This window comes from Chlorocebus sabaeus, chromosome 13 (genome assembly GCF_047675955.1).
Source record: "Chlorocebus sabaeus isolate Y175 chromosome 13, mChlSab1.0.hap1, whole genome shotgun sequence".
NCBI lineage: Eukaryota > Metazoa > Chordata > Mammalia > Primates > Cercopithecidae > Chlorocebus > Chlorocebus sabaeus.
In genome coordinates this window covers 61,193,586-61,212,299 of record NC_132916.1, presented here as the reverse complement: position 1 = coordinate 61,212,299, position 18,714 = coordinate 61,193,586, and the positions used below count along the sequence as shown (strand labels likewise).

Here is an 18,714-nt window from a genome sequence, read left to right as displayed (position 1 = left end):
GAATGTGTTTTTACTGCAGCATTGCAGGAAGTCCCTATTAAAATGTAATATTAGCATATCTGCTTCAACCCTGTGAAATATAGGAAGCACACATTCTTATTTTTTTCTGATTTATTTTTCAGTAAAAAAAGTCTCACACTGTTGGTATATTTAAATTCTTACAGTTTTTCTGCTCTGTCACAGTTTGTATTTGCTATTCATATTTTTTAGAATTGTAAAAGTTACATGAATATGATGTTATCTTTAAGCAAATACACTCAACACCAGATGGTCATTCACACAAAAGTTTTCACTAGAATAAGGATGGTTATGTCTAGGTGAACATAGTGTTAGATATTTAGTACAAAGGATAAAAAGGAATTTCATGGACAGAAGATTTAGAGTAGTAATTGAGAATAGAAATGATACATTTTTTATAATAGCTTTATTGAAATATATTTCACAGGCTGGGCGTGGTGGCTCACACCTGCAATCCTAGCACTTTGAGAGGCCAAGGTGGTCAGATTGCCTGAGCTCAGGAGTTCGAGACCAGCCTGGGCAACATGGTGAAACCCCGTCTCTACTAAAATACAAAAAAATTAGCCAGGCATGGCGGCGTGCGCCTGTAGTTCCGGCTACTCGGGAGGCTGAGGCAGGAGAATCGCTTGAACCTGAGAGGCAGAAGTTGCAGTGAGCCAAGATCATGCCACTACCTTCCAGCCTGGGCAACAGAGCAAGACTCTGTCTCCAAACAAACAAAAAAGAAATACATTTCATTAAAACAATAAATTTTAAAACATCTTCATCACTCCAAAAGGAAACCCTGTACCCATTAGCAGCCCCCCTTCTATTTCCCTCCCAAATCCCCAACTCTAGGCAACCACGAATCTACTTCTAGTCTTTACAGATTTGCCTATTCTGGACATTTCGTATAAATGGAGTCGTACAGTATGTGGTCCCTTGTGACTGACCTCTTTCACTTAGCATAATATTTTCAAGGTCCAAGAAATGATAACTCTATGTAGTTTTTATCTGGTTTTGTGAACTGTCTACACATACTGTTTTAAAACATGCTACATAAAGCAACTTCCTTAGATAATCAGTTAGTCACATGTAGAAATCAAGCAGTTGTTGGGTTTGATTTGATTTTTGGTATCGTCTGTGAATGAGTTTGCTAAGTTTTGGAGCAAAAGCCATTGAAACCTAAGGTCAGGGTTTTGTCCCTACTTGGATTAACTTACTCTGCCCTATTCAAAACCACAGACTACAACTCTAATCTCATTTCACCAACTCGAACCTGCGTATAGGCTGCAGGGAAATCGGAAGGATTGTGGATGAGTAAGTACAAATCCATCACCATTATCAACACAGAAACTCAAAAGAAATCGTTGTTAGACCCAGTAGACATACAGTGGGATAAATCAAAAAATTAGGCCTAGGACAGAGGTTTACAGAGGACTCTCAAAATCTAATTGTTTCTATCCTGGCAAATTTCTCTAATGTGAATCAACATGTTAAATAGAGCTTTTTAAAAAGAATTGACCTGTATTGCTTCTGTAATGTATATTGAAACAACAATGTTTTCTACCTTAGGAGAAATCTCCCTGGAGACAGAGCAAAAGCTCTTGATATTATGATTCCCATGGTGCAAAGTGAAGGACAAGTTGCTTCAGATATGTATTGCCTAGTTGGTCGAATATACAAAGATATGTTTTTGGACTCTAATTTCACAGACACGGAAAGCAGAGACCATGGAGCTTCTTGGTAAGTATATAGTATATAAATGAGCTACTGACTTGGTAAATCCATAGCATAAAAAAGTATTTGCAAATGAGAGTGTTAAACTGTTATTATAATCCATAAGATTGTGTATTATGAACTAAACCTTAGATTTTATTTTATTTTATTTTTGAGATGGAGTCTTGTTCTGTTGCCCAGGCTGGAGTGCAATGGTGTGATCTCAGCTCACTGCAACCTCTGCCTCCCAGGTTCAAGCAATTTGCCTGCCTAAGTTTCTCGAGTAACTGGGATTACAGGTGCCCGCCACCATGCCTGGCTAATTTTTGTATTTTTATTAGAGACAGGTTTTACCCTGTTGGCCAGGCTGGCCTTGAATTCCTGACTTCCAGTGATCCACCTGCCTCTGCCTCCTGGGATTACAGGTGTGAGCCACCTTGCCTGGCCAATCTTAGAGTTTATAACTTTAGTAAATAATTTGATAAAATTCATGTAACATGGTAGAGTGAATTAGGATAAATTAGATGAAAAGATAATTTAGGAAATATATTTTTAAAAATATATTTTAAATAATAATAGAATATAATTTTGTAGAAAAATTTATATAAAGACGTTTTAAAAGACCTGAATGAAACGAAAAATATACCGAGTTTGTAGATGAGAAGGCTTGATATTTTAAAGATTTGAATTCCCCCCAGCAGAGGTTTTCATGTGATTTGAAAAACCAATTCCAAAATTTATTTGGAAGAATAAAGGACTGAGAATAGGCAAAGCAGTTCTGGAAAAGGACAAGGTGGAAGGACTTGCTCCACCAGTTAACAAGACTCATTATAAAGCTGTAATGATTAAGATATTGCAGTGTGGCTATAGGCATAGACAAACAAAGCACTGGAATAGAAGAGACAGCCTGGAATAGACTGAGATGTACATGAGTCTAGATTTATGACAGAATCAGCTTCATGAGCTGTAAAGGAAAGGATGGACTCTGTAGTAATAGTACTGGGAAAATTTATTTATTTGCTTGGAAAAATAAAATAAAGTTTTATCCCCATTTTAAGCCCTGCACAAAAAATGAAATCTAAGTGAATTAAAGACCAAAATATGAGAAAATATTTTAGAAAAATATTTTTAGAATAAAATGTACAAATTATATATGACTTTTGGATAAGCAAAGATTTCTTTCTTTTTTTTTTGAGATGAGGTCTTGCTCCATCACTCAGGCTGTAGTGTAGTGGTGCAGTCTCGGTCCACTGCCACCTTCACCTCCTGAGCTCAAGTGATCTTCCCACCTCAGCCTCCTGAGTAGCTGGGACCACAGGTGTGTGCCACCACTCCTGGCTAATTTTTTGTATTTTTGGTAGAGAGAGGGTTTCACCATGTTGCCCTGGCTGGGGCAAAGATTTCTTAAACAAGGCTTAAAAACGCCATATACCATAAGAGATAAGATTGGGAAAATGGTCTGCATGAAAATGGGCTTCTGCTTATCAAAGTAATAGCTTTTGGAAACAGCAGAGTAGATTCTATTGTGCTGATCTTCCTGTTGATAACAATTATAAATGTTGGAAAAAGTTGGAAAGCACTGAAGAGTGACTAAAAGTAGCCAGAAACTGGAGAGGTTTTCATCCTTGGCTGACGGGCACCACATAGGATAAACTCCACATTTGAATGGCTTTTCCCTTGGGGCATTCCCTGGTCTGCAGGGAGCAGGACAGATAGAACTCTAGCAGGAAATCACAGTCTTATTGGCCTGAGAGTGAGTTTTAGGCTGCCAGAGGACCTGGACATTGAGTGGGATAAGGCTTTGTGTGAACAAGGTGAACCACCAATAATTTATTTACCTTTTATTTAAAAACTAAATACTCTTGGCTGGGCATGGTGGCTCACACCTGTAATCCCAGCACTTTGGGAGGCCGAGGTGGGCAGATCACGAGGTCAGGAGATTGAGACCATCCTGGCTAACACGGTGAAACCCCGTCTCTACTAAAAATACAAAAAATTAACCGGGCATGATGGTGGGCGCCTGTAGTCCGACCTACTCGGGAGACTGAAGCAGGAGAATGGTGTGAACCCGGGAGGTGGAGGTTGCAGTGAGCCAAGATCGTGCCACTGCACTCCAACCTGGGCGACAGAGTGAGACACTATCTCAAAACACACAAACAAACAAAAAAATTAAATACTCTTAAGAAGAGGATAACAAATCCAAACTCTCTATAGCGTATGATCCAAAATGTTTAATACACCATAAAAATCACTAAGGAACCTGGGTATGGTGGCATGTGCCCATTGTTCCCGCTACTCAAGAGGCTGAGGTGGGAAGATGGCTTGAGCCCAGCAGTTCAAGACCTGCCTGGACAATATAATAAGACCTTGTCTTATTTAAAAAACAAAAACAAAAACAAAAACAAAACAAATAAAAAAGAAAAAGAAAAACCCCAACTACTAAAGAGGTGAAGAAATAGGAAAGTGTGATTCATAATTAAGAAAAAATTAGTCATAGAAATAAACCCATAGATAAAACAGAGTTTAGAATTACCAGACAAGGACATGAAAATAACAATGATAAATATATCAAAGAATCTACTTGAAAAGACGAGTAAAATGGGCAAAAATATGGGGAATTATAGGAGATATTTGGAAACTGGAAATAACCAAACGGGAGCTCTAGAACTGAAAAGTACAATATCTGAAGTTGAAATGTCATCAAATCAGATTAACAGCAGGTAGGACACAATACAATAAAAGAGCAATACACTTGGAAACAGGTTATCAGAAATCATTAAATTTGAAACAGAGGAAAGAAAAAGATTAAGTCATTAATAGTTTCAATGACCTGTGGCATTTAGTGGTGTAAATACATTTTTTTTTTTTTTTTTTCGGAGACAGAGTCTTGCTCTGTCGCCCAGGCTGGAGTTCAGGGGTGCAATCTCAGCTCACTGCAACCTCTGCCTCCTGGGTTCAAGTGATTCTCGTGCCTCAGCCTCCCAAGTAGCTGGGACTACAGGCATGCCCCACCATGCCCAGGTACTTTTTGTATTTTTAGTAGAGTCGGGGTTTCCCCAGGTTGGCCAGGCCGGTGTCAAACTCCTGACCTCAAGTGATCCACCTGCCTTGGCCTCCTGAAGTGCTGGGATTATAGGTGTGAACCACCACACCCAGCCTTGAGTGGTCTAAATACTTTTAACTGGAGTCCCAGAAGGAGAGGAGAGATATACTATTGCAGGGATAATATTTGAAGAATTAATGGTCAAATATTATCCAAATCTGTTCAAACAAACAAACAAATAGAAAACAGCTCACAGATCTAGAAAGCTCAGCAAAACCCAAGAAGCATAAATATCAAAGAAAATTATCTCTTGGCACATCATAGTAAAATTGGTGAAAAACAGAAATACAAAAAAAAGTCATAAATGCAGCCTAAGAAAGAAGATACATCAGGGGAAAGAGTGAGTGCTGACTTCTTATCAGAAGGAAGCCAAAAGATAATGGAATAACATTAAAGTGCTGGAAGAAAGAAACCCAATCAACCAAGAACTCTATATCCAGTGATAATGTCTTTAAAATATGGAGGTGAAGTAAAGACAGTCCTAGATAAGTCAAAACTGAGATAATTTGTTGCCAGCAGAACTTCACTACAAGAAATGTTAAAGTCTTTAGGCTGAGGGGAAATGAAACCAAATGGATCTATAGGAAAACGCATATAGCAGTAGAAATGATAAATATATGAATAAGTATAAAAGATACCATCAACAAAGAAATCACAGACAGGGAACAATGCATGTAACCAATATAGGATGTGTATTCAGTATATATAAATAACTCCTCAAAATATCTCTAAGAAAAAGAGATTTTAAAAATGCATAGGATATGAACAGATTATTCACAAAAATGGAATCACAAATGGCCAATAAACATATTTTTGAAACATATAAAAAGATTATTTTTATACCACTTTTCTCTATTCAGATTAACCAAAATTTATAAATCTGACAATATCAGTTGTTAGCCAGGATGTTAGAGAAATGTGAGTCCTAATGCCTGCTAGTTGTGCTATAAATTTCTATACGCACTTAAGAGATTTTGGCATTGTTGAGGAAAGTTGAGAACTTGCCTCCCCTAGATCCAGCAGATGTATATACCTTACAGTAAATCTTAGATGTTTCTCTACATAAAAGTTTCAACTTTAAAAAAAACTTTTAAAAAAGTTGAGCAAAGTAAGCAAGTGGCAGAAGGATACAGAGTACAGTATCATTTATAGAATGTTTAAAAACAGTCATAGAGATTTAGTATAAGTATAGATGCACGGATGGGCATCATAACCTCCAAATTCAGTATAATGGTTACCAGTGGGGAGGAAGAAGTAGAAAGAGATCCTGGAGTGATTCACATGCAATTTCAAGTATATTAAAAATCTTTTATTTCTTAAGCTGAGTAGGAAGTATATTGGGGCATTGCTTATATTATTCTTTTGTACTTAGTATTCCTACCACATTCCCAAAATAGTCCTTGATTTAAAAAAAAATTAAAGGAGGCCAACTTAGTTTAGGAGTTCCTGTATGGTAGCCATATTTTTTTTTAAGTTTTGAAACAGAAATCTTAGCTTTTAGAAATCTTAGCTCATTTTCACAGTTTAGAGGGACTGTCTTAGTTATTTTATGTGCTGCCAAAACAGAATACAAGAGACTGGGTAATTTACAATGAATACGTATATACTTCTCATAGTCCTGGAGGCTGGAAAGTCCAATATCAAGGGGCCAGCATCTGGCAAGGGCCTTCTTGTTACATCAGCTCATGGCAGACGGGGAAAGAGACAGCGGGCAAATGGGGTTGAACACATTCTTTTAAAAGGAGCCGACTCCCTCTATACGGAACTGACTTTTGATATAACAGCATTAATCTTTTCATGGGGTCAGAGCCCTCGTAGCCTTTCACCTTTCATTAGACTTCATCTCCTAACACTGTTTCACTGGGGATTAAGCTTCCAATACTTGTTTTTGGGGAGAAACATTCAAACCATAGCAACAACTGAAAGCGGGGTAATGGGAAGAAGGAGAAACACTTGGGGATGGTAATTTCCTAGATCCTTTAGGGAAGCTTTGGACTTTTAAATTTGTACTATAAATTTTTATTACACTGCTAAGAATTTTACAGTTTATCTTAACCAAATTTATTTTTTAATTTTTTATTTTTTAGAAACAGTGCCTTGCTCTGTTGTCTAGGCTGGAGTACAGTAACACAGTCATAACTCAATGCAGTCTCAAACTCCTGGCCTCAAACAGTCCTCCTGCCTCAGTCTCCTGAGTAGCTGGGACTACAGGTGTACGCTACAACACTTGGCTAATTTGTAAATATTTTGCAGAGATGCGGTCTTGCTATTTTGGCCAGGTTAGTCTTGAACTCCTGACCTCAAGTGATCCTCCTGCCTCAGCCTCCCAGAATGGTGGGATTATAGGCATGAGCCACTGTACTTGGCCTTAACCAAGTTTTTGTTGTTGTTTTCTGCTGTTAAAAAAGAGGAGTGTAATTTTGCAGCCTTTTAATTACCCTGATGTTTACACTTTAGGAAAATTCTTAGTTGTAGGAAATTTAGAATTGGATATTTGAGAAACATTATGCCCAGGATAAATGCTTTGGTATGTGATAATGAAATGCATAGGTAATCCAAAAAGGCCTGGTTTTCAAGGTTAATGAATTAAGATAGGAAATATCTCCTATGAAGTCAGAGTGCATTGTGTACCAGGATAAAATAGAAGTGTTTTTCCATTTGAAAACAAAATAATCTAGAAGACTGAAAGCTTTCAAGGTCGCATAAAGTTCAGTTAAGGAGCAGAGTTTTTTCTGGTTTCATTTTTGTTTCAATTTTCTGTACAAATTCTGTACAAATTCTGGCTCTTTTATTTTAATAATTCCCATTTAGCCTAGGAACATTAACTGCCTCTCAAAAGAGCTTTGTGTTCAAGGTCTTTAGGTCAAATTGAAGATGTCAGGAATTTTTATGATTTCATTTTAAGCTATCCATTTATTTTCTAGTAAGAACGGGAAATGCTGTTAGAGCTCAAAGATTTCTAGATTTCTTTCTTTCTTTCTTTCTTTTTTTTTTAATTATACTTTAAGTTCTGGGATGCATGTCCAGAACGTGCAGGTTTGTTACATAGGTGTATATATATGCCATGGTGGTTTGCTGGACCCATCCACCCAACATCTACATTAGGTATTTCTCCTAATGCTATGCCTCCTCTAGCTCCTACCCCTGACAGGCCCCATTGCGTGATGTTCCCCTCCCTGTGTCCATGTGTTCTTATCGTTCAACATCCACTTATGAGTGAGAACATGCGGTGTCTGGTTTTCTGTTCCTGTGTTAGTTTGCTGAGAATGATGGTTTCCAGCTTCATCCATGTCCCCGCAAAGGACATGAACTCACCCTTTTTTATGGTTACATACTATTCCATGGTGTATATGTGCCACATTTTCTTTATCCAGTCTATCATTGATGAGCATTTGGGTTGGGTCCAAGTCTGTGTTATTGTTAACAGTGCTGCAATAAACACGTGTGTGCATGAGTCTTTATAGCAGAATGATTTATAATCCTTTGGGTATATACTTAGTAATGGGATTGCTGGGTCAAATGGTATTTCTGGTTCTAGATCCTTGAGGAATCACCGCACTGTCTTCCACAATGGTTGAACTAATTTACACTCCCACTGACAGTGTAAAAACGTTATTTCTTCACACCTTCTCTAGCATCTGTTGTTTCTTGACTTTTTAATGATTGCCATTCTAACTGGCGTGAGATGGTATCTCATTTTGGTTTTGATTTGCATTTCTCTAATTACCGGTGATAATGAGCTTTTTTTTCATATGTTTGTTGGCCACATAAATGTCTTCTTTTGAAAGAAGTTCGTATCCTTCACCCACGTTTTGATGGGGTTGTTTTTTTTCTTGTAAATTTAAGTTCCTTGTAGATTCTGGATATTAGCCCTTTGTCATATGGGTAGATAGCAAAAGTTTTCTCCCATTCTGTAGGTTGCCTGTTCACTCTGATAATTGTTTCTTTTGCTGTGCTGAAGCTGTTTAGTTTAATTAGATCCCATTTGTCAATTTTGGCTTTTGTTGTCATTGCTTTTGGTGGTTTAGTCATGAAGTCTTTGCCTGTACTATATCCTGCATGGTATTGCCTAGGTTTTCTTCTAGGGTTTTTACGGTTTTAGGTCTTACGTGTAAGTCTTTAATCCATCCTGAGTCAATTTTTGTATAAGGTGTAAGGAAGGGGTTCAGTTTCAGCTTTCTGCATATGGCTAGCCAGTTTACCCAACATCATTTATTAAATAGGCAATTCTTTTCCCATTGCTTGTTTTTGTCAGGTTTGTCAAAGATCAGATGGTTGTAGATGTGTGGTGGTATTTCTGAGGCCTCTGTTCTGTTCCATGGATCTATATATCTGTTTTGGTACCAGTACCATGCTGTTTTGGTTACTGTAGCCTTGTAGTATAGTTTGAAGTCAGGTAGCATGATGCCTCCAGCTTTGTTCTTTTTGCTTAAGATTGTCTTGGATATATGGGCTCTTTTTTGGTTCCATATGAAGTTTAAAGTAGTTTTTTCTAATTCTATGAAGAATGTCAATGGGAGCTTGATGGGGATAGCATTGAATCTATAAATTACTTTGGGCAGTATTGCCATTTTCATGATATGGATCCTTCCTATCCATGAGCATGCAATGTTTTTCCATTTGTTTGTGTCCTCTCTGATTTCCTTGAGCAGCGGTTTGTAGTTCTCCTTGAGGAGGTCCTTCACATCCCTGGTAAATTGTATTCCTAGGTATTTTATTCTCTTTGTGGCAATTGTGAATAGGAGTTCACTCATGATTTGGCTCTCTGTTTGTTATTGGTGTATAGGAATGCTTGTGATTTTTGCACATTGATTTTGTATCCTGAGACTTTGCTGAAGTTGCTTATCAGTTTAAGGAGATTTTGGGCTGAGATGATGGGGTTTTCTAAATATACAATCATGTCATCTGCAAACAGAGACCATTTGACTTCCTGTCTTCCTATCTGGATAACTTTTATTTCTTTCTCTTGCCTGATTGCCCTAGCCATAACTTTCAATACTACGTTGACTAGGAGTGGTGAGAGAGGGAATCCTTGCCTTGTGCCGGTTTTCAAAGGGAATGCTTCTAGCTTTTGCCCATCCAGTATGATATTGCTTGTAGGTTTGTCATAAATAGCTCTTATTATTTTGAGATACATTCTATCAATACCTAGTTTATGAGCTCAAAGTCTTCTAATGGGACAGTCTTCAGGAGTTGATCTTGCACATGACACTTAACTGATTTATTTAGTAATGTAAGAATGCCACTTTTACTGTAGAGGACCTATCCATAATCTGCCATTGTTGTCATTATATCCATTTGTCCTATTTAACACTAAAAGAGATCCCCCACTCCCCAATCTTAAAATAGATGTCTTTTCATGCTCTTGCTTATAAAGCTATTTTGGTATTTCTTAGTGTTTTGTCCAGCTTCCACTGTAGTGCAGACATACTCTTATTTGTGTTGGCATTGTCCCCGACCTCCCTTTCTGTTAGAGCTGAGAAGGAAAACTGCCCTGTCAAGGTGCTAACAGAGAGCAGGGCTGCTGAGGTTGTTGGGCATCTGGCCAGATGTACCCAGGATTATCCCCCTCATTAGTCATGCATCCCAAAGGGATGTTTCCACTGACCTTTTTTTTTTTTCTTTTGAGTCATAATCCTCTGGGTTTTCATTTCTTAAATGCTGGTGCTGGGATAAGGAGTGAGGTGTTAGGGCAGGTAGTCAGTCCCTCGGGCTTCTTTCCATGGACTGAGTCATTTTCTGTTGACTTGAATAAACAGTAAGCCACTGACCATGGAAAGTTTAAGGATAAGAGTGCCAACTCAATGGAAAGAGAATCCAAGCAGTTGTGATTACAATGGCTCATCGAACTTTTTCTGCAATTCTCCTTTTTAATAATATTAATAAATGTTCCTGACCCACAGTAGAGGGAGGCATATTATCTGATCCAAGTACTAAATGGCAGCATGTTAGCTCTACAGAGAGCCTCTGATGTGATCTATTTTCTGATAGCTTTAGTTGTGGGTTCAGAATGTGAAACAGAAAATACGGGAAAAAATGATTTAGATTATTATTATCATTATTATTATTATTATTATTATTTTAGAACAGGATCTTGCTCTGTCATCCAGGCTCAAGTGCAGTGGTGCAACCTTGGCTCACCGCAGCCTTGAGCTCCTAGGTTCAAGCAATCCTCCTGTCTCAGCCTACTGAGTAGCTGGGACTACAGCTGCGTGCCACCATGCCCAGCTAGTTTTTGTATTTTTTGCAGAGACAAGGTTTTCCCATGTTGCCCAGGCTGATCCTGAACTCCTGGACTCCACTGATCCACCTGCCTTGCCTCCCAAAGTGCTGGGATTACAGGCGTGAGCCACCGTGCCTGGCTGGTTTAGATTTTTCTAAGTGTGCTGAATTATAGTATATTGTTGGAACAAACTGATTGTTGACTCTTATGTGCGACAGAGAGTGAATGGTTTGAATGAATACATCCTAATTTAACCGTTAAAAAAATAGTTCTCTAACATTTGATGTTTTGCCTTGTCATTTCCTTAGTTATTTTTGTTCATCTAAGCTCTTGAGAATGGCTGAAATAATGCAGTTTGTATTTAAAAGGTTGTGACATTTTTCTCATAGCTTTTCAATATAAAGATTTAAATTAGTTAAAGGCAGCAGTGGTGCCCACCACATGCTAGTTAGAGGATGACTTGGGCTGCAGGAGAAGGAGCAAGATGACAGCAGAGAGGGTGAGAAGCTGGGAGGAGAGCCAGCTTTCAAAGGGTGAGAATTTGTGACTAAAGAGCTGAGACTTACATCCTAAAAAACAGTCACCAAGTTTCTGAAGTGGCAAACTTAACCCCTGGAGATGATCCAAGGAAGTGTTAGGGACAAATCACCATGCCTTAGAGGACCGCGGAAGTTCTCATTGCCAGATTATCTCCACATTTTCTTTTTTAAGCCAATCTAAAAATAAATAACCACGAATGGTTATGCTGAATTCCTATGCAGTATGACTTATTTAGAAAATTTTGTTATATGCAGTATTTGCTCAGATAGATAGAAATATTAATAATAATTGAGCCCTTAACCCTTACATTTCACACAAAGTTCTATGCATGTTACTAATGAGGGAGGCTTACAGGAACCTTGTGAAGTAGGCAAGGCTGACATTTTTCTTCCTGTTTTTTTTTTTTTTAAAAAAAAATTGAGATAGGGTCTCACTCTTTTACCCAGCGCAGATCACAGCTCACTGCAGCCCTGAACTCCTGGGCTCAGGTGATCCTCCCACCTCAGCCTCCCAAGTAGCTGGGACCACAGGCGTATGCAGCCATGCCTGGCTACTTTTTTATTTTTTGTAGAGATGGGATCTCGCTATGTGGCCCAGGCTAGTCTCGAATTCCTGGAGCAAAGTGATACTAATGCCCCAGCTTCGCAAAGTGCTGGGATTACAGATGGGAGCCACCACACCTGGCCACTTCACATATTGCAACTGACGAAATTGAAAGTCAAAGAATTCTAGTGAATCTCATGTTGCTCTGTGATTAATAAAATTTTGATCTTATTTTTTCAGATCCAGTGTTGTTTTTACTGTATCCTAGGCCCTCCTTCCTGAAGTTTCCAGGAATAGACATTTCCAGAAATGTCTAGATTTCAGTTTTGTTGAAGAATATGAACTAAGGGGAGACTCACAAGGGATCAATGTTGATACAATACTTGGAAACAGTGTGATCTTGGGCAAATTACCCCTAGAATATTCTATTTTCTTACTTAAAAAAAAAAATTAACACTTGCTTAGATGAATTGGAATGCTCTTGGCATATTGCATGTAGCAGAACACCTTACTCCAATGGGTTTAATCATAAGAAAGTGTATCTCCTAAAACATGAAGTTCAGAAGTAGGACTGGCTCAAGTGCAGGTTGAACCAGCAACTGAAAGACATCAGTCAGGTCCTTTTTCTTGCTATGGCCATAGGTGGCTCTGACCTTGGGCTGCCCTACTCAGGGTTGCAAGATGGCTATGGCCCTTCCAGGATCAATCCAGATTAGCTGCACCAGTGTTGAGGGGAAATGAGACAATCTTTTCCTGTATCATTCTCTTAGGACTGAGAAAACAGGCTTGTAAAAACCCTCTCCAGACTTTCTTTATGCCTTCATGCTTCTAGTATTTCATCAGCCCCAAACTACACAAATCACTAGCAAAGAGGATGGGATTATTACAATCGGTTTAGACTAATCTCTTTGGGATGAGTGCTTTGTTGTGAGGATTGAATAAAACAACATATGTTAAAGTCCTGAAATTTAGTAAGCCTTTAGTGTTATATCCTTGGTGTATAATACATCCTTAGTGAATAATTTTGTATTTTTTTCTGCCCCCCCATTTTGTATTTCTTTACATATTTGATATATTTATCCATGTTCAAAATGAACATTGACTCTATTAAATTTCCCTTGTTATAAAATATTTCCAAAAGTCATTTTTTTACTTTCTGGATATAGCTAAACATTTTAGCTAATGAGGGAAAATGTATAGAATCTGTAATTTTTACACAGGCCCTGTCTGAATTTCATATATCAGGGCTATTGTGGCGCCATGTAGGATAGGTAGTACTTGCCTGAAATCACATTTGGTTTTGCAGAAAATGGTGTTCTTGTTCTTAAGGGAAGATATGAAGTCATTTTGAGAACTTCGAAAGGAAATTAGGTGTTTGTACTGTATTAGCATAATCATGTCTTTCTTGTTATAATGCCAGAAAAGATCCATAACCAGGAAATTAAAAGCATTAAGTCTGCTTTTAGCATTAGTATGTTCATTTTTCCATAGTAACTTGGGGAAGAACAGCGAGCCTGGCCTTATCAACTAATTTTCTTTTACGTCAGTGACAGTGCTATTCAAACAGTAATGTGTGCCTAATAAAGATTTAGTTTTTACATTATTAATGGGGTTGGCTCTACTTTGGAAGAGTTATATAACAAACTAATCAACAGACAAATAAAGAGCAATGTCGATTTTCCGTTTGCCAGATTAGCCTTGTTTCCTTTGTCTTGGCTTCGAGTTGTTTCTCAGTGTTCTCTTCATTTTTACCACCCTCCTTCCCCCTCTCTCCCCACCTCCAGAGTTTTATCTCACCATAGTTGCATTAACATTATTTTTGCTTAGTCCTTTATTGTGTCTGTTATATGAGTCCCCAAATTTTGGTTGATTTTTATTTTTAGAACTCAAGGCCTGAAGAGTTCTTAGTAACTCAGCATGACACCAGCTCATTGGTGACCAGATGTACAGGGTTCCTAACGGATCACTAGTTCCAGAATGACCTAGGAACTTGGGTAAAACACACAGCGTGTCCATAGTTGCTTTGTAAACAAGTGCCCTGGAACATTGGTCTGAAGCTTTGACCTTGATTTAAAGCACATTCAGCAGACGATGGATTGGATGAAGCTGTGTTATGGCATGACCAAGTTGAGGTCTAAGAATTATATATACATATGTAAAATATATATATATATTTATTTATTTATTCTGAGATGGAGTCTCACTCTGTCACCCAGGCTGGAGTGCAGTGGCGCGATCTCGGCTCACTGCAAGCTCCGCCTCCCGGGTTCATGCCATTCTCCTGCCTCAGCCTCCCAAGTAGCTGGGACTACAGGCACCTGTGACCACATCCGGCTAATATTTTTTTTTCTTTTTTTTTTTGTATTTTTAGTAGAGACGGGGTTTCACTGTGTTAGCCAGGATGGCCTCAATCTCCTGACCTCGTGATCTGCCCACCTCGGACTCCCAAAGTGCTGGGATTACAGGCGTGTTTTTTTTTTTTTTTTTGAGACAAGGTCTCACTCTGTCACCCAGGCTGGAGTGCAGTGTTGTGACTGTGGTTTATTGCAGCCTCAGCCTCCTGGGTTCAAACTATCGTTCTGCCTCAGCCTCTGAAGTATCCATGACTACCCATGTGCACCACCACCCAGCTGATTTTTCAAATTTTTTCTAGAGATGGGTGTCTCCCTATGTTGCCCAGGCCTGATCTCAAACTCCTGGGCTCAAGTGATCCTTCCTCAGCCTTCCAAAGTGCTGGGATTATAGGCATGAGCCACTGTACACGGCCAGAATGAGTATTTACTATGTCTCTGTAGCGGTTTCCTAATTGACTAACAAAGAAGGAGCACCTAAGGAGAGAAACTAAGGCTTGCTTTATGTAATTCAGTTATTAGAGGAATGAGGGAGAGAACTAGATATTTGTCAAGCATTATACTGAAAAGGAAGGAGAATATGGAAGAATAGGAGTGATTTCATTTAGTGAACCAAAGTGATTGTTTGCAAATCTGGCTGAGAACATCAGAATTACTTAGAGAATTTTTCAGCAATGTGAAATTCTTTGCCCCTGGAGATTCTGCTTTAGTGGATCCATCTTACAGCATAGATTAATCATAATTGGTTAATGTATTAACCAATGCATGAAATTTTAACCTTGCATGAAATATTTAGATTTTCTCCATATTGTTGTCACTTCCTTCCTCCTAAGTCTTTACTGTTCTTCATAGCCTCAAAGATTGAATCTAAACCCCTATCCCCACTTCCCCTTCAGAGCTCTTCCAAGTGTATCTCTTCCCATCTTTCCAACCTTCTCAGAATATGGGTTTGCATTTCTTTTTAAATAATTGGGGCAGTTATTGCAAGAATAAGTGTACACGCATCATAAACATATGAAAACTGTTCACCCTTAAGAGTAATCAAATTAGAGCAAGTTAGAATCCTGAGCTATTCTTTCTTGTTGCAATCAATTGGCAAAGATGAGAATAATTTATTTTGGCATGGGTGCGCTGTAAAAGTCACCCTCCTACACCGCTCTTGAGAATGTGAATTGGTAAAGACCTTTCTGGAAAGCAGTTTGGCATTGTGCATCAAGAGCTTTGAAATCATTCATGTTCTATGATCCAGTTCTGTCACTGGGAAACTATCCTAAAGAAATGGTAGACATAGAAACAAAAATCTGCAATGGTGTTCATGACACTGAACTTCACAAAAAGTTGGAAGAAATCTAAATATCCAAAAATAGAGAAGTTGTTAAGCAAAGAATCACATTTACAAAGGATGGGGTATCATTCATTCAAAATTTGGTGGTAAAATATATGTAACATAAAATTTACCATTTTAACCATTTTAAGTGTACAGTTTAGTGGCATTAAGTACATTCATATTGTTATGCAACTATCATCACCATCCATCCACAGAAAATTTTTTTATCTTGCGCAGCTAAAACTCTGTATCTGTTAGACAACAACTTCCCATTCTCTCCTTCCCCGACCCTAGGCACCATCATTTTCTGTCTTTCTTTAAATCTCTCTGAATTTGACTACTGTAAGTACCTCATGTAAGTGGTGTCATATTTGGTTTGGGTTTTGTGTGTGTGTGTGGCTGTCTTATTTTGCTAAGTGTAAGGCCCTCAAATCTTCCTCCGTGTTGTAGCATGTGTCTGAATTTCCTTCCTTTGTAAGGTTGAATAATAACTGTGTTGTGTGTTTATACCACATTTTGTTTATCCATTCATCTCTTGATGGACATTTAAATTGTTGCCAACTTTTTTGGCTATTATAAATGATGCTACTTTAAACATTGGTGTATAAATATCTCTTTAAGGTTCTACTTTCAATTATTTTAAGTATATGCCCAGAAGAAAATTGTGGTTTTGAAAAATGTTTAATAGTAACATGCATCATGATATTTCATCAGTTAAACAGCAGATCATAAAAATAGTGTGATTCTCTTTTCTTGGGAAAAAAATATGTGCGTGGTAAAAGGACTGGAAAAACACAGTTAGAACTTGGGGTTCTTTTATTTTGTTCACGAGTTTTCTATTATAAGAAGATATATACACAAATAAGTAGTTTGAATTGGAGGGTTATACCCCCACCAGCAGATCACAACAGCAGGGTGATTCAGCATTAGTTTCTTCACATGCTGTCCTGCTTTGTTTCTGAGTTATTTTATGAGTGTTAATTTCAGAAATATCCCTAGAGATAAAAAACACCATGAAATTCTAATTTAATTACCTTTGTGTCTCATAGAAAGAATCACAGCTGTTATATCACAACAATGAAAAATAGCAAGAACTTGACTTCAGCTCAGTGTCTTCTTTGTTGGAAAGTAGATATTCCAGCTAGAAATAATCAGTTCAAAAATATTTTCTTTATTTTTGATTTCTGTTGAACATATCAGTGCAGATGTGAGATGTGAAAAGTGAAAAGTCTTTTTTGTGAAGACTTCACTCACTCTATATTCAAGGACTTAACTGCTTTTAAGCTAGTTTGCAATCAGGTGAAAAATATAGTACTAATCATAAGGCAATTCTTGAACAGAAACCTATTGCTTTGAAAGCTTGAAAGAAAAGTTTTCAACTTTTAAATGAAATAATGAATTAAATAATGCAAATCATTTACCCCCTTTTGGCTGGGTGCGGTGGCTCATGCCTGTAATCCCAGCACTTTGGGAGGCCGAGGTGTGTGGATCACCTGAGGTCAGGAGTTCGAGACCAGTCTGACCAACATGGTGAACCCCCATCTCTACTAAAAATACAAAAATTACCTGGGTGTGGTGGCGCATGCCTGTAGTCGCAGCTACTCGGGAGGCTGAGGTAGGAGAATCACTTGAACCTGGGAGGCGGCGGTTACAGTGAGCCAAGATTGCGCCATTGCACTCTAGCCTGGGTGACAGAGTGAGACTTCATCTCAAAAAAATATATATATATATTATTTGCCCCTTTCAACAAATGTTTAGTGCTAAAATTAAAAAAAAAAAAAATCAACAGGAGTGGAAATAACTTCGTATGGTTACTCAAAGATAGGCACTAAATTTCTCTTAAGATGTAAATGTGTAGTTCCCTAAGATTTATTTCCTTCTTAAAGTCTTATCTAATTCAGCTTCATCCTTTTATCTATCTTTATAGATAGTTTTGCACTTTTAATCATTGTTTATAGGTTTCTTTATGTATAGACTTACATATTGTTCATATTTACGTATCCTCTTGCTAAACTGTAATATTCTCAACAATATAAAACTCTTGTTTGGTGTGTTTTTATGGGTGCATTTCAGCAGTATTGCCATGTAAGTCTTTTTGAAGTATTAGTCTTTTGTTTTATGAGACTGATCAAATAGATTGTGAAAAACACCGTTCTTTTTAGAATATATCAGTATCTGTTTCTGTTGTATATAGAATACAAGCCTTATCCTTAATATAAAAGCAATTCTCTCATTTATTTCTCATTTTTATTTTTCCTGTTTCATTCAACTCCCTTTTATAAAAACAAAAACAAAAAATTCCCAGAAAGCAATGAAAAGGAACTACAAAAATTGTTAGTATAAACCAAAGGGTAGGCAGAGCCATACAAAGAAAAGGGCCTAGGCTTTGGAATCCAGGAGAACTGGGTAGAGTTCCTGCTTGACCACTTCCTCACTGCATAACTTAATATTCCTGTGCTTCAATTTTCATGTTGACAAGGAATTCCCCCTACTTTAAAGAGTTGTCAGAATTAGAAGTATTATGCCTGAAATGTCTCATTCAGTGCCTTGTACCTAGTAGGTGCTCAGTAATCAGAGGCAGCTACTATTGATTCTTTTACCATTTGATGTTAATCACAGCTTTCTTTGATAGAGACTATAATCTATGCTGTTGTATTATTGTTAGAAATACACTGTCCTCATTTGTAGGAAGATTAAATATTCCCACCCATGACACCAGACTTGGTTGTGTGTCTTGATTGATGTGTATTCTGAGCAGAAGCTTTGAGAGCAATTTTGTGATTGTACCACATGTACTTTTTCCTTGGCCATTCCCACAAGAAGGCTGCTCCTTCAGGCTGGATCCCAGATGGAAGACAATGTGGAGCAGAGCTGAACCATGACACAGAGTTCATGACACAGATATGTAGCA

General features: G+C 37.9%; 1 protein-coding gene across 3 annotated transcripts in view; it reads left to right on the top strand.

Moving 5' to 3' along the window:
• MAP3K5 (mitogen-activated protein kinase kinase kinase 5) overlaps positions 1 to 18,714 on the top strand; it is a 242,746-nt gene that overhangs the window by 103,208 nt on the left and 120,824 nt on the right. For all 3 annotated transcript variants that reach the window (XM_073022499.1, XM_073022497.1, XM_073022500.1), the window contains one exon: positions 1,573 to 1,743. In XM_073022499.1, coding sequence (XP_072878600.1) covers positions 1,573 to 1,743 — 171 coding nt within the window. The remainder of the gene's footprint in view (positions 1 to 1,572; positions 1,744 to 18,714) is intronic.